General features: G+C 39.0%; 1 protein-coding gene across 7 annotated transcripts in view; it reads right to left on the minus strand.

Annotated features, from left to right (window-relative positions):
- Window positions 1-14861, minus strand: part of VPS13D (vacuolar protein sorting 13 homolog D) — a 95842-nt gene that overhangs the window by 42137 nt on the left and 38844 nt on the right. For 6 of the 7 annotated variants that reach the window (XM_041720310.2, XM_072917478.1, XM_072917476.1 and 3 more), the window contains 19 exons: window positions 14490-14595; window positions 14012-14164; window positions 13281-13416; window positions 12250-12297; window positions 11341-11491; window positions 10032-10242; window positions 8668-8915; window positions 7842-8033; window positions 7164-7290; window positions 6557-6699; window positions 5615-5745; window positions 4605-4780; window positions 4366-4489; window positions 3570-3805; window positions 2717-2825; window positions 1950-2110; window positions 1505-1613; window positions 540-719; window positions 164-280 (listed from right to left, as the gene is read on the minus strand). In XM_041720310.2, coding sequence (XP_041576244.2) covers window positions 164-280; window positions 540-719; window positions 1505-1613; window positions 1950-2110; window positions 2717-2825; window positions 3570-3805; window positions 4366-4489; window positions 4605-4780; window positions 5615-5745; window positions 6557-6699; window positions 7164-7290; window positions 7842-8033; window positions 8668-8915; window positions 10032-10242; window positions 11341-11491; window positions 12250-12297; window positions 13281-13416; window positions 14012-14164; window positions 14490-14595 — 2858 coding nt within the window. The remainder of the gene's footprint in view (window positions 1-163; window positions 281-539; window positions 720-1504; window positions 1614-1949; window positions 2111-2716; window positions 2826-3569; window positions 3806-4365; window positions 4490-4604; window positions 4781-5614; window positions 5746-6556; window positions 6700-7163; window positions 7291-7841; window positions 8034-8667; window positions 8916-10031; window positions 10243-11340; window positions 11492-12249; window positions 12298-13280; window positions 13417-14011; window positions 14165-14489; window positions 14596-14861) is intronic. The other variant, XM_072917480.1, reaches the window with a different exon arrangement.

A 14861-nucleotide genomic window follows, 5' to 3' on the forward strand; every position in this document is an offset into this window, starting at 1 on the left:
GACATATTAACCCAAATTTTAAGAACGAGAAGCTGCAGCAGGAAAATCTAAAGTTCATAACACAAGATCTTCATTAGGAGAGGTTACTGACCATCATCCCCCTCCTGAAATCTAGAAAGGAAACTTAAAATAAAAAAGACAAGTACTAGTTGTCATATCTTACTTCAAATTCCCGCTCTGTATCTGGATTTTTGAATTTGCGCAGATCTTGTTCCGTAGCTGGAAGTTGTTCTCCTTCACTGAATGAACGATCATTTCTACGTTGGCTACAATCAGTTATCTGAAAACAAATTACTACAATGATCCCTTCCATATATATAAATAACAGCTATTTGTCCTACCTTAGCAAATTATCTTTTTAAAAAATTAAGGACAAGACAACTTTAGTACTACCTACTTGTGGTTTATGATATTCCCATCCCCTTCATGTCATTACAAAGGCAGCTTTTCATAAGGATTTAATGATGTAATACAGAATAAGAGTATTTCCAGTATAAGCAAAGAATGCAACTAGATTCCAGGTAATGAAGGACTGTCACCTGCAGAACTCTGGTTGGCCCATCTGGGATGACTCTCACAGCCAGTACTCCTGAGCCAGGCCTCATCTTTTGGTTTGTGAACTGCTGTTCAGGTGGAACTGGCCCCAAAAGTTCAAGTGAGTTATCAGGACCTAGAACAACTTCAGCTCCATCATGAAGACCCTGTATTCCTCCCTTTGCCTGGAGAAAGAAAAAAAAAAAGGAAAGAAAATTAAGTAATTAAGCAATAGGTAAACACTTCAGATAACTATTTACATTTATTAATTTAAAACAGTATTTCACTTTCCTCTCCTTATTCTTCAGAACTAAAAGAAGAGCAGTCCAGCAGCATTTTACTTGATATTACTAAAGTTTCTACTAACTCATGTTTAATTAGTTGGCAGATAAAAGGAGCAGCCAAGATCGATAATTAAGTAATTGATAATTAGGCGGGTAACCGATAATTAAGTGGGAATTAAGTATTCCCACTTAAATTAAGTATTCCAACTGCACATTTAAAACTGAAGCTATCACATCATCAAGGGGCACTGGAAAGTCTTTCCTGAAAAGTCTTCCCAAATGACAGGAAGCTTTTTAAAAGATGAACTCTGGACCTGTACATGAGAATATAAATCCTTACTGAGTCAATCCTTACTTATTGCTGTCTAAAGACAGCAATACAGAGCTTTTTTGGTTGCTTCAAGTAGTAACTTACTACACTGTAGTAAAATTATCAATGCATTATCATGGTACTAACTAAAATACTTTACTAATTTCTAATTAATAGTGCAGGATTTTTAATTATTTTAAATTAATAAGAACATTCAAATATAGACTTAAAACACAAGGTACTTGCACAAGTTTGTTCTGCTTCGTATTCTGAATTTGTCTCAAAGCTTTTCACTCACTTCAATACTAAGCCCAAATGACTCTGTCATCTATGTCAGCAACTAACAAAACAGGTTCAACATAGAATCAGTACTGACTTGGACAACAAGGCCATGGATACCACAGGTCAGCTTCCCATCCTGAAAGCTCCACGTCTGGGTCGTGCTGCGCCGCCGATCCGGCCTTCTCAGCATCAGGGGCTCGTACCTGCAGGGGAAGCCCCAGCGCTCAGAGGATGCTCCTCAGAACTTTTACTCTGCACTTGTGTTAATGCTGAACGTTTATTTTGCCCCAGCTCGTATTCCTAATCTCTCTTGTGAAGTGCTCTGTCAACAGTCACCTGCTGAAAAGGCATCAGCCATGCTTTTACAAGTATTTCCAAGTCACACAGGTGATCGTGAGATTTTCTAATACAACTAGACAAAATCCAGCTCTTTCACATCCCTTCAGAACAATGTCTTTCCACATTCAGAGACTATCAGATTGAGTATGTTTTCAAAGACATTGTTAGAAACCCCTATCAGTTTCCTGAGGTTTCAATACCTGTTATTTGTGACAGCTGCTAGGCCTGCGATATCTAAAATCATACTGGAGTCCTCGGAGCGAGGAGAAGCTTTGTGGGGGTTATGAGGAACTGAAGAACCTTCATGGCAAAGCATTCCTGAGTCTGTCATCCTCCAGAGCTGGGATCGCTTTCCTGGCTCCTGTTACAGAAAAATTCAACATTTAAATACAGTACAGAGTAAACATTTTTGTTCTGTTTTGCTATCAGATGCTTTAAATTTGAGTAATACCTGGAATGACTTGTATATATTTAACTTCAGATCCCTGAATTAGAATTAGGAACTAGATTGGATAAAGGTTTCTGAATGAACCCTGATATTGAATGATAGATGAAGAGCTGCATTTAAAAGCTGTTTGATAATCTCAGCAATATTTAAACACAGTTTCTATTTTTAAGAGCTCCAGAAATAAATGACTTGGCTTACAATGCTCCTGAAAAGGAAGCATGTCCTACCTTGTAACTTCATGAGAATATCCAACACACAACTACCATATTCTGTTGTCTAGGAGGCATTTACAGCCTTCCTTGCCACTTTATTCCAGCTCTCTTTTCTGCTACCTTTACCCCTATAAGAGTCTTATACAGAAGCACCACCACAACTCAAAATAACTTATCAGTCTGGAATCTTTCTCTACCCTTTAAAAGTTAGAACTATTTTTTTAATGTTGTCCTACTCTCAGCATTTGATTTTACTTCAGCACATAGCAACATTATTATTTAAGAGAAGTCAAATGTATCCTGGTACCTTCTTTTTCAGCAAAACTCGTTGAGTCTTTGAAGAAACATCGAGGACAAGCTCTGCATTTGCAGCATCCTTATTTGAAGTAACTGGTCTTACACTTGGCTCCTGTAACCTGGAACCAAGCAAATAGCATCATGTTTGTTCAGAGTAGCAGCTTCTTCTATAGCATGAATTAGATCTGCATCAAAATTCAACTGGAAGTTTACACTTCCAGTACAGCCCATCACAGTAAGATTTATATTGGGGGTTTTTCCCCTCTTGTTAGGAATTACCAGGGCAAGCTGGTAACTTTAGTACGTTCTTAAAAGGGGCATTGATATCTCACTAGAACTAGGAACTTCACAGGCAAAACAGATTAATTAATAGACAGTTTCCTACCTCATTTTGAAGAAAATAACAAAGCCCTGTATGAATCTCCCAGAGCTGTTTTCAATAGCATATAAACTAGTGCAAGCCTAAACCTCACAGGCATGTTGTAAATAGGTGTGACTTGTGGTAAAGTGTCCTTTATACACCAAAAGACATTAAGTCCCCAGAGGGGGACCCCAAACATCCCAGCTCTTCCGAGATCACATAGTGGGGTTACAGCAGATGCCAAACGTAAATACTTCTCACTGTGTGACAGAATAAACTGTCAAGCTGTGCCTCTAAAGCAAATGAGGTAAAATACACAAATTACTAACAGCCAGACAGCTTCTGAAGTTGGCATTTCTTCTGCTAGCTACAAGGTAGGCAAAAGTTTAACTCCGTGTGAAAAACTTTTGAATGGTAACCATAAAGAGAATAATTTGATATTAATTAATTAAAGTTTAATTTAAATGTTAGAAGTATTTCCATCAAAGATATCAAGAATTACCCTGAGAAAGTATATGTAGCAGCAATATAGATGAAGTTTTCATAGTAAAGTTGCTTGCTGTCTTGGAAGTCATTCATGCAGCAGACAACTTCTGAGGAGCCTGCGCCTTTCACTGTCAGCGTGATGAAGGGAGGCAGGATTGGCTCATCCCATGCGTAATCCAGAGAGGTCATGGGCTTCACATCAGTGGACAGCCTGGGCTCCACCACCCCGTGCTGCTTAAACACAACTGGGACCTGTAACAGTCAGGAAAGAGGAGTTTGTTCATACAGGAGTTGTTCATCAGACAGGCTTTTTGCTATCATTTGCTCATTTACCAGGAGCTGATGACTGAAACATGTTCAGATCACTTCTTTATTTCCCCCACACAATCATTTCCATATGCATATTCTTCCATTCAGGTCTAAAGTAAAGAGAGTCATAAAAGGGATGATAAACATCACCTTTACTTTTATCTGTCATCTGTGGTTCAAAATGTCTGCAGGCCCATGGAGCACCTCAAACCCTGCTAATCTAAATTACAAGACTAGAACAGATTAAATACCATCCTTCTCATCAGTAATACTTCTCTTCCTTGTAAGACTTTTAAAGCACTCATGAAAGCCACACTGCTACCACCATTATTTGAAAAAGATTACATAGCTGTGTACTACCAATTTTAACTAGAACTTCAGACAAATACACAGACTTTTATTTTATTTCATTACACAAGTTAGTCATCTTCCACTTCTAACAAATACAGAATAATTACTTTTTTTACTAAAAAAAGGAAAAATATGGGGCTAGGTTCTTTTACCTTGGAGAAGTTGTCAATGCGGAAAGGAGGTGGTAACTGGTCGGTGTCGCTGAACGCAATGCGATACGTGGCTCCTTGAAGGGTAATTTCTACTCTTAAGAAGTAACATTTTCCCAGGGTGTCCCTGAAGAAGATCACAGTACAAGACATGCAAACTGCTGATCTGCATTATCTGCAGTGTTAAACAGCTGCTTCTATCAAAACACAGCAGCTGCAGAAGATTTATAGGTCACAGCTACCTCATATTAATGTGGAACGAATTGTTCTTGTTGACCTCAAAGCCCCCAGACCAAATGCAGTTTGGGACATCCATCAGCCTCACACACAACAGCTGATCATAATCATTCCGTGGCCAGTGGAACACAACACTGGAACCAGGCAGGGTGGAGATGTAGCCATCAGGATTGGATGTTCCCTAGGAACAGAAATCAGTAAATAATTGGTAAATAATCCCAGCACTGAAAAAAACACTATTAACCTATACACCTCTAAAATATAAACACAGCCATTCTTCTGTCAGGTGCATGCTGCTATTGGAAGAATGAGAAAGATCCTCCTAAGCAGCCAACAATACTTTCAAGAACAATGTCTTGCTCTTCTTGATGAGCAGATGCTGTGACTAAGTACAGTCCTGGGGTGACTTTATGATGCTCATATCCCCATTTGTCTGCTTATCCCAGAAATAAGTTTTGCACCCTTAAAGACTGGCTCTGAGAACAAAGTGGGAGTGGAAGAAGAAGAGCAGAGTTTGTTATCAGTAACTGCACTCCTCCACACTCCTCCTCCTAGACTGTGTTGTCTGCAGATGGACAGACAGCAGGACAGAGCTCTCCTTTCCTTTTAGTTAGTTTTAGCTAGCTGAGGCAGAGAAGTTCCCTGGACTGTGCTTTTTCTTTTTCTTTGGACCTGTTTAAACCTGCTCTGGACTGAACAGCCAGAAGAGCACCAGCAGCTCTCACCAGGCCGGGTCTGGGCCATGGCATTTCCAGTGCCAGAGGGACTGATAAGAGACTGAGTGAGTCAAGCTACAGCAGCAAGAGGTTTTATTGTTCAGTATTGTTAATTTTTTGTGCTGGTGAATGCTTTGCCTAAAACCATTTTTTCTCCAAGGAAATATTTTCAAAAACCGGTTGAGGGAGGAGCTAATTGAATCTGCTTTCTAGAGGAACCCCTTCAGAGGGTCTCACCCAAATTTCCCCTCAACCAGGACACTATTGTACTAAAAAGTCACAACCAGGAAGTTTCTTACCTGACCTCTGGCAAATTCCCGCTGAACAAAGGCCAGTTTGTAGCTTGATTTATTGTCTAACAGATACCGGGGAGCAAAGGTGACCATGCAGGTGTCAATGTAACGGCCTCTGCCTTTTTTAACATCAATACCTAGTAATAAAAACAAAGTGAAAATATAGCTATTATTTATAAAAGTAAAAGACAGCTCCCACAGTATATTTCAGAGAACCAAGGTTCTTTCTTGGGTTCCTGAGATGAAGCCTTTGTGCCAAACAACTGCCTCACACTGGAACATTATTTTAAACAGTAAATGTAACCTTATACCATCTGTTACCCTCTATTTCTCAAGTACAACTTAGATACTGAAGATAACTGAAGATAAAAACCCGAAAAAATCCCCAGTCACAAGTTTATCAATGCAAGTAATTACTTCACTTTTAAACATACGAAAAATTCCTTGACAATGACTGTGGACTAACATCCAGACTTTCATTTAATTCATAACTAAAACTTGCTTGTACTTTATGTACACCAGGAACACAAGGAATCCAGAAGCTGCACTCCTGCACATCAGCCTGTGCAGGCACCACCAAGCAAAACCCAGAGAAGCATCACATGGCTGGACAGTTACAGTACACAGGCACTCAAAATAATCAGAGTAATGTCATGGGATTTAGAACATACTTGGAACTAGGGGGATAATAACAATGTAGTTATTAACACTCAATGATGAAATGTAAAATTAAAAATAAGTGAAGGCTAATTTTGAAGCTGATAAAGCTCAAAACAAAGATATGAAATTACTTAGAACACTATCTTTTGTTTAATGGTTTTCTCTGGACCCTCAAAAGCCTTTAAGAAGTTACATCTCCCTGCTGCAACTGTTCTGTTTCTTGTGTAACTGATATTGTATCTCACCAAGAGCTCCACAGGGTTTTCCAGTGTTCCCATCACCACCTACCAATGTTATAGATGAGTCCTGGCCTGTTTCCATGCTGGATCACCTTCAGGGCTCTGACACCACTACCACCATCCAGGGAGAAACCCTGGCACCAGCCAGGCATACCCTCAGGATGGATTCCTTTTCCAACCCGCATTGTACAACTAAGGGTAAGAAGAAAACACAAAGGTTTAGTCATTTAAATGAAGGATCAGGTAGCAACAGGATGATCAAACACATGCCCAGACAGAAAAAGAACATCTGTGTCTGGACGTAGAAGCATTTGAAGCCATGATAAATTTCTTACTGAGTGACTTATTCTACATTTCTGCCATAAGCCCTTTCAACACATTGGTAAGGAGTCAGTGGCCATGTCCTGTAAAAAGCATGGCTATTTCCAGATTGATTAATCACGATAGGATTTGTGTGTCTTTTATCTTTGAAATTAAAAAAAAAAAAATTTGGAATAAATTGAGACACAACAGAATTGGCCAACCTAGGAGCTTTCAGTAGGAAATGTCTAAGAATTCAGTATACTCAACACAATATCAAAAAACTTAATCATTTCACAGGTCATCTTAATACTTTCATCTTTGTAAATTTCCTCCTAATTGCCCTTCTTACTTACAAGTTTGGCTGTTCTTTATCAGCATAACAGAACAGCAGTGGGCTGAGGCTTCTAGCAAGTTCATGCTCCTCAAACTGACCAGCTGCATCTGTTTTTGCATTATCTTGTCTGAAGATAAGTGGCAATCCTTTAAGTGAACATAGAAAGAAAGAGTATTAAACTACCCATCACCTTTGTACAAATTAAAATGAGAACTGCAAAAATTTCAAATTAAGGAACTCAAGATCTTTTTGTTGTAGTATTTTAGCCATTACTGTGCATGCATTCTCCCTCAAGCTCTTCTTAATATGGCTGTTCACAGCTGCAGGTCACAAGACTGGTCTGTGCAGACCTGAAAGTGCCAGTGGAAGTTCACACAGACCCACTACAATTCAGACCCTTGCCTTCTAAAGGCATTTCAGTCTTTGAAAACCACAAGTTTTAACAGTGATCTAATCTATATTGATTTTTTGAGAGGTATAACAGCTTATGTTTGAAAATCTGTAATATAGTAACCCAATGTCTAAGTTATATGCTGTAACATGCATCAAACAGTAGCTGCTGGCACTACTAAAAATATACACTCTTATAACCTTTATTCCTCTTAAGTAGCATTTAAAAGCTTTATTTGGCTAGAAAGCAAATCAAAATACTACAGGAAATCCTTATTTCCCACTTTATGATTACAACAGAACTTGCCTGTTTTGTTGATTAACCAATATGGAGCTGAAATTAGTATTTTTAGAGAGCCTTCAGCACGACACACAATGCGTATGGTCAGATTCAGCAGGCGTTTGTTGACGTCGTACAATCGCATCCGCACCATGTAGTTCTGTGTCCCTGGAGGAATCAACAGCTCTTTGCAGATTGGGAAGTTTTCTAGCAATACCCCTTTGAAACAAAAGAAAGCAGAGCAAAATCAAATATCATCCACACAAACATCAGTTTTTGATAAGCACTTAAGCTGGCGTTTCACATAACTTGATCTCCCTAAATATTACATAGAGCTGACCCTGATCAAATTTTGTATCTGCCCAGTATAGTAAACTCTGACCTCATGCAGAAATGCCTCAATTCAAGTCACAAACAGCAAAACAAGTTCTGTAAAGGACCCTGCTTAGGGCTAATTATTGCTTTAGGCATTACAGGTCTAGACTGTGTTGAGTAACTCCACACCAATTACTTCTGTCAAAAGGAAAAGAGCAAAACCACCCAAAATATTAGGAGCTTATTTGATTTATTCCTATCTTTACCACTCTTCTCTCCAGTTTCCACTCTGAGGAAAACAAGAACTGAACAAGGAACATTCTAAGCACAGCTGACAAAAAAGGAGGAATGATGGCAATACTGGGTTGTTTTTTTCCCAATGTGTTCACTTCATTAAAAATAAGAATCTCTGCAACCCAATGAAATCATCATTTAAATGCTTTCTATTTTTCTGTTTTTCAATTCTATGCCACTTGCAGAAGAAGTTTGCTGGTGGCACAGAGAGGAGCAGCAGATGGTCCCTGAGCAGGAGCCTTACCAAGCTCGATGTTCTGGGCTGTGTCAGCCGTGTGCAAGGCGGCCTCTTTGCCAGGCTTCAGCGTCCCACCGATGGGCAAACCCTTCACGTAGAACTCCAGCTCACAGGGCAGCAGGTTGCAGATGACCACCGTTGGCAGGAGATAAATGGTATGCCCAGGCTGCCTGAAAATCTGCTTGGCACTGTCAGAGAATATGCTGGAAGGCATGTAATCTGGGTAATTTTCTTTCTTTATAGCCACACAAAACCTGGGAATGCCGACACAAGTGAGGAGTCAATGAATATGACAGAACAATTAAACCCTGTCTTTCTGTATTGCACTAAGTCCTCAGAGATGCTCTAACTTCAGGATTAAAAAGAAGAAACAGCATTTAGAGTTGCTCTCCACAAAATCACTTTGTGCATTATTATAAGGTATTTAGTATTTATGTCTGACATTAAGACAACATGAGTTTTCTGATTTAAATCAAAGACTAAAGTTAGTTCCCCAAAAATTGGTCTATTAGAGACATAACAGAAAATGGCTATTAGAGATTACCACCCTTAAAATCAACTTCCATAAACTTGCAAAAGCATGTTCTTAACTAATACTAAAAAGAGATTTTTAACCATTAAAGTAAATCATAATCATGTTCTTAAACATAAATGCTGAATCCCAGTAGATATATCCTTGCTCTAACCACTTGACCTTTCAGTTGATCATTAGTTAAGGTGAAAATTTGAGTTGGTAAACCTTCATTTTAAATAATTTGTTTATTTTGCTCCCTGTGATACATTAAAAAACCTCATATTAGGAAATTAACTGAAACTGACACACAGCAATAACTATATAGTGTGCAAAGGTAATTTCCTGACACAATTTCCATAATCTCTATCCTAGTATTTCCTAAATTCAGAGCAGCCCTAAACCAATCGAATCGGCAAACGATAAAATTCCATTAAGTCCTCACCATGCAGAGACATTTTTGGCCCCAAAACCGAGCAGGGGACATTGAGGACAAAGAATGAATAATTGTGAACACTCTTTTGGAAAACCACTCATTATCCTAAGTGAGACTGAGCAGTCATTTTAATGCAAGCTCACATTCTATTTTCTGAATTTTCTTTTTTTTTTTTTTCACAATAAATATTCATAGTGTGCTTTGTATTGTCAGAGGTTTAACAGAGACTGTCAGAGGAGCTTCAAGGAGCCCTGCAGAGACAGAGCAGCTACACTTCACTGCTTTCTCACCATTCAACAGACCAAATTAAACATCCCACTAAACTGCAGCAGCTTTCACCTCTAAGCATTTTCTTTCCTGTTATTTACTTTCACAGGATTTCATTTATCAGAGCTTACAGAAGAAGAACTAGGCTTTAATTACCTGAAAAATCGGCTGTTTTCGGTCTCCATGGAGTGACACTCCCTCTTGCTGCTGCACACCTCTGCTGCCTTCTGGACATTAGTCCAGTGAATAGGAACCTTACAGAAGAAGACTCCCATTCCTTTGGGCCTGGCTTGCAAACGCCAGGATGTGAGATGCAATGGAATAGCAAAGGAATCTCCTGGCATAACTGCTGGAAGGACTACAGGCTCTGCAACCAGAGAAAAAAAACACACATATCAAAAGAGGCTCCTTTACTGAAAACCATAAAATTTTGAAGTAGTAAGTCTCAAATTTTTAATGCAATACGTTTAATTTTAATGTAAATCACTTCCTGCTTTATGGATGTTTCAAAAACCAATCTGTTATTTTCAGCTCTATTAACAATTTGGCAGCAGACTAATTTCAGTGTCTAAATCTGAAACAGCCTAAAAACTTGCTGGTACTCAAATTCTTTAGTGAAAATGCTTGTTTCAAAAAACTTCATTCTTCAAACCTTTTGGTGTTGGAGAATGGTTACAGGAGAGGGGTCATGGATCAATGGAACAGTTATTCATTGATACCTCTGTCTAAGACCCTAGAATCAGGATCAGGCTGTGTTTGGCCTGGGAACAGAGCTTGGGAAACAGGCTCTGTGTCTAGCCCTGGGAAATAGTACAAGGTTGGAATGAGATAATAAGGATGAGCATATCCTTGGAGATATGCTTGTACAAGAATAGGCTGTATGACAAGATGTGCCCAGAGAAATGGGATGTATCATGACAACGTGACCAGAGATGAGAAACTTGGCTTAATAAACCTGGCTATAGTTGTAAATGCACACAGGCTAAACAGAACAAAGACCTTTGTACATTGACCAATGAGAGCTGTTGCTGACTTTGCTTGTAGCAAACCTTATATAAACTGACAGGATTTTTGAATAAATGAAGCTTGCTTATCAATCATACTGATTGTGCTTGTCTTCCCTCTGCCTGCACCATCATTTTGGGTAGATTATCACTGTATCATTAGATTTCTACACTAAAACTTTGCATGGTAACACCAAAACCCTCTAGATTGCTGCTAAAGAGACAACTTTGCTACATACAGAAATAAGATTAAGTCTTTACAGTCTCAGCTTTCCCTGTTTAGCTGAACAACTGAAAATCATGCTGACTCTCTAGTCTCTGTTCTTAACATGAGCCATATCCTGTCCAGCAAGGTCTGTTCTGGTGTGAAGCACTAGAGACAGTGGTGAATCTACTTGGGGAGAAAGCTGTATCTAGGGAATGCTCTAGGAAAGTGTGTCACAGCAGTGTGCAGCACTCACTGTCAGGGGCAGAAGGACTGTCCAGGCGCAGCTCCATGGGAACTTCCAGCTTGTTCTTCAGCATCAAGGCTGAGCGCACTGTGATCACCTTCCGGGCGCTCCCCTCCATGGTGACTTCAAACACCACACGAACTGGAGGCAATGAAGAAAACTGGAAGATATTTAAAAGCATTAAAAAGCTCAGGTAATGAATATACCTAGAAGAGGGACACCTCCATTATGAAGCACTAACTGCTGGAGAAAAACTTGCCAACTGAATCCAACTATGTGCTACTCATAAGGTGCATAAATAGATTCATAATGGTGGTTTATAATCCTGTACTTCTTCCTCAAAGCACAGTAATTATGAAAAAGCAATTCCACATACCACTAACTCTATTATCTTTCTCAAAATAATCCAAGTTCAAAGAAGAGCAATATAGATCCTAAGAGAAGAACTTTATACATCATCTCACTATTACAATATTTAATAAATCCATGGAGTTTGAAGTCTAAGCCTCATATAATTACCAGTCACTCATCATTCCTATCTGTCAAAACTGAAAAATAAGCTGGAGCTTTCTTAACATATTCATACTTCGTTCACTCATAGCTCCCCTTCTGCTGTGGTGTTTTACCTTCTACATTACACAAAGTCATTGCCACTAAGATCCTGAAAACAACATTTAGTATGTGTTTACATGCTAGAATTCATATACTGCAATTCTGGACCCATTTTTTAAACATTTATACTGGTGAGGAATGGTAAATCATAAATATTTGTTCTGATTTGAAAGTGCATTTTTGTTTGCTTAGATTTTCTTTCCATTCTATTGAAAAGGTTCTAGAAGGATGGGAAAGCCAGTTCACTTGTAGAGTTTCCCTACTCTTACTGAAGGAGCTCTCAAAAAAATGAAAATATATACTCACGTAGACTTGTGGATGAATTATGTTTGTTCTACTTATTGGGCTTCCAAGCTGAGAGGAAAGTAAACAAGAAGGTTAAAGTAGTTCAACTTTTAAGATACTGCTCTCAGCTTTAAAACAGAACTTTAATACAGAAGAATAAACTTTGTTCACTTTGTGTTTCTGATCTTCAGTACAGCTTGGAATAATGTCAGAGCTGGATTAGCAAAGCTTGTTTGTAATACTGCTTTGCAAAAAAATGAAGCTTAAGGAGGGTTTATTGTAAAGAAGAAGTCTACAGGAGATGTTGCTGAACAGGAGTTCTCATTAATTTTTCTTAATCTCATAATTTCCATCCTTTTCCTTCAATATTCAAATTACAGAGAGATGATCCTTTTTTATGCTTCAATATAAAAGCATCAGAAAATTCAAGTAAGACACCACTGGCTCTTGTCACCAGTATTAAATCAAATTTAATTCTGCTTTATATCAAAAAGATCTTCACCTCCTATTTGCCCAGTGCTCAACAACTTCCAGTAGCTAGTCTCCAAATATAGTCTTGAAATCCACAAGACCATTTTTATCACTGAGCCTCCACCAAATGCCAGCCTGCTGATTATTACAACTGCATTTTCCCTTCACGACAAGTCTATTTTGTCTACAGAGCCACATACTTAAAAAGTTTACAGGAAATTGCCAGTGTTGTTTATTTTAAGCAAATTAAATTCATGAAAAGCATTCCTGCAATAAAAGAAATAAAAGTAGCTGCTGAAATGTTGGGCTGATTTAAAGCTCAGTCTCCACGAGTGCATGGCCTGTCACTGACACATTCATTCTGCCCCTGGAAGCTCTGCCTGCCAAGCACAGATTAATGCTGACTGCTCTGGCTGTGGCTTGGTTACACACTTAGGAACCCAGATTCTCCAAGCTCTCCCAGTCCAGGCTAACTGGAAAGAGGACAATCTCATACAGCAGATGCTCTTAGATCAAAATCTTGCAGACATCATCACTCCTAATTTACATATTCTTTTAAAACACTCAAAAGCAGAACTTACAGTAGAAGAGGAGGAATTCTTATCTGGTGCAGCATATCGGAAAAATGTTCCAACTTTGTCTACGGACACCGGACTCACTTCTTCCCAGCCATTTACTCTCACTTGTAACTGATGAATCCTTAGATCATGTGTGTGCCTACCAGATTAGATCAACTTAAATTACTATTAAGCATTATTATACAGACTAAATATCAAAAAGTTAAAACCAAAAACATCCTCTGGATTCTGTTTAAAGAATCTTACTGAAGCATTAAAAAAATCTCAAGAATTTTCCCATTTCATGGATAGATGGGCATGATTTTATGTCTAATTACTCCACCTTTCTTAACAAACACACAGACACATAACTATGTTGCAAATAAAAAAGTGTGCTACATATTTGTTAACAAGCTCTAGTCCTTACCCCTGATAACAACCAACACTGCCCCAGTAAGTCTTTTAAAATAAAGGACGCTGATTTGTAACTGAAGTCCCCAAGTCCTTCTAAAAGCTTATAATGATCCAACTCCCATATAGGAACAGCTGCCACAACAGGAATAGTTGCTGCTTTACCAGAGAAATTATAATTTCACTCAATACAAGACTATTAAAAATAGAAACTAAACATTAACTAACAGCAGATGTTACAGAAATCCACTTTTAATGTGACACCTGCCAGTGCCCTCACAACTGTGAACCTGTGTGTTCCATATACGAGACTGTCAGAACATCTCATGGCCTGGTCCCTTCACCTGTGTCTGAGTTTCCCTCTGGTTTCAAACTCAAACGGAACCTCTTCCCCAGTGATAACCTCTTGCCATTCACTGACATTATGGGCATCACCCAGCAACGTCCCGTTTTCCTCAGGAACAACACCTGGACTCCCACTATGAGACAGCGCAGCCCTGTGAAGAGAATCACAGCATTTCACAAAATGACTACTTCAAGTTACAAGTGCTTTTTAGTCTGCCTCAGTCCTGTAGTGAACACCTTCACACCATGAATGTACTTGACTGGTTTCCACATTCTGCCAGGTCTCTTGAAATAAAAAAGCTTTTTAGTTTAACAATAAAACTACCTCTGTGTCAAAGAAGAGGCTCTTAACTGAGTAAAACTGGGAGCTGCCTACATGTGTCTGCGAAACAAAAGCACTGAAAACAGCAGAGATTGGCTGACATGGAAGAGGAGCCAGACAAATATGTCTGAAGTGATCCCCAAATTGCTCCTTACCGGGTTGGGGTTGTAGTCAGGGTGGCAAACCAGAGAGTGCACCCAGTGTGATTCCTCAGAGCAAAGGGCACGAACGGCTGCCTGCGCTTTGGGGTCTTCATTTCAGCTACAAAACACAACACAGACTTGGCTGAATGCCCATGAGAAACACGCATCAGGTGTTTATGTGGGATGAGATACATGGCTGGAGAACCACAACCTGCACTAACTAAAAACAAAGAAACAGGACATCAGATTATCTACGAAGTTTTTACAGTTAGTAACTACAACAGAAATGGAACAAAATTAACAGACATTCTTCCCCTACATCAATCCCCCTTGGAACTGAGCTTAATCTACATGTTATTCTGTTTCTTTATATCAAGTCTTATA

The sequence above is a fragment of the Taeniopygia guttata genome, chromosome 21 (assembly GCF_048771995.1).
Source record: "Taeniopygia guttata chromosome 21, bTaeGut7.mat, whole genome shotgun sequence".
NCBI lineage: Eukaryota > Metazoa > Chordata > Aves > Passeriformes > Estrildidae > Taeniopygia > Taeniopygia guttata.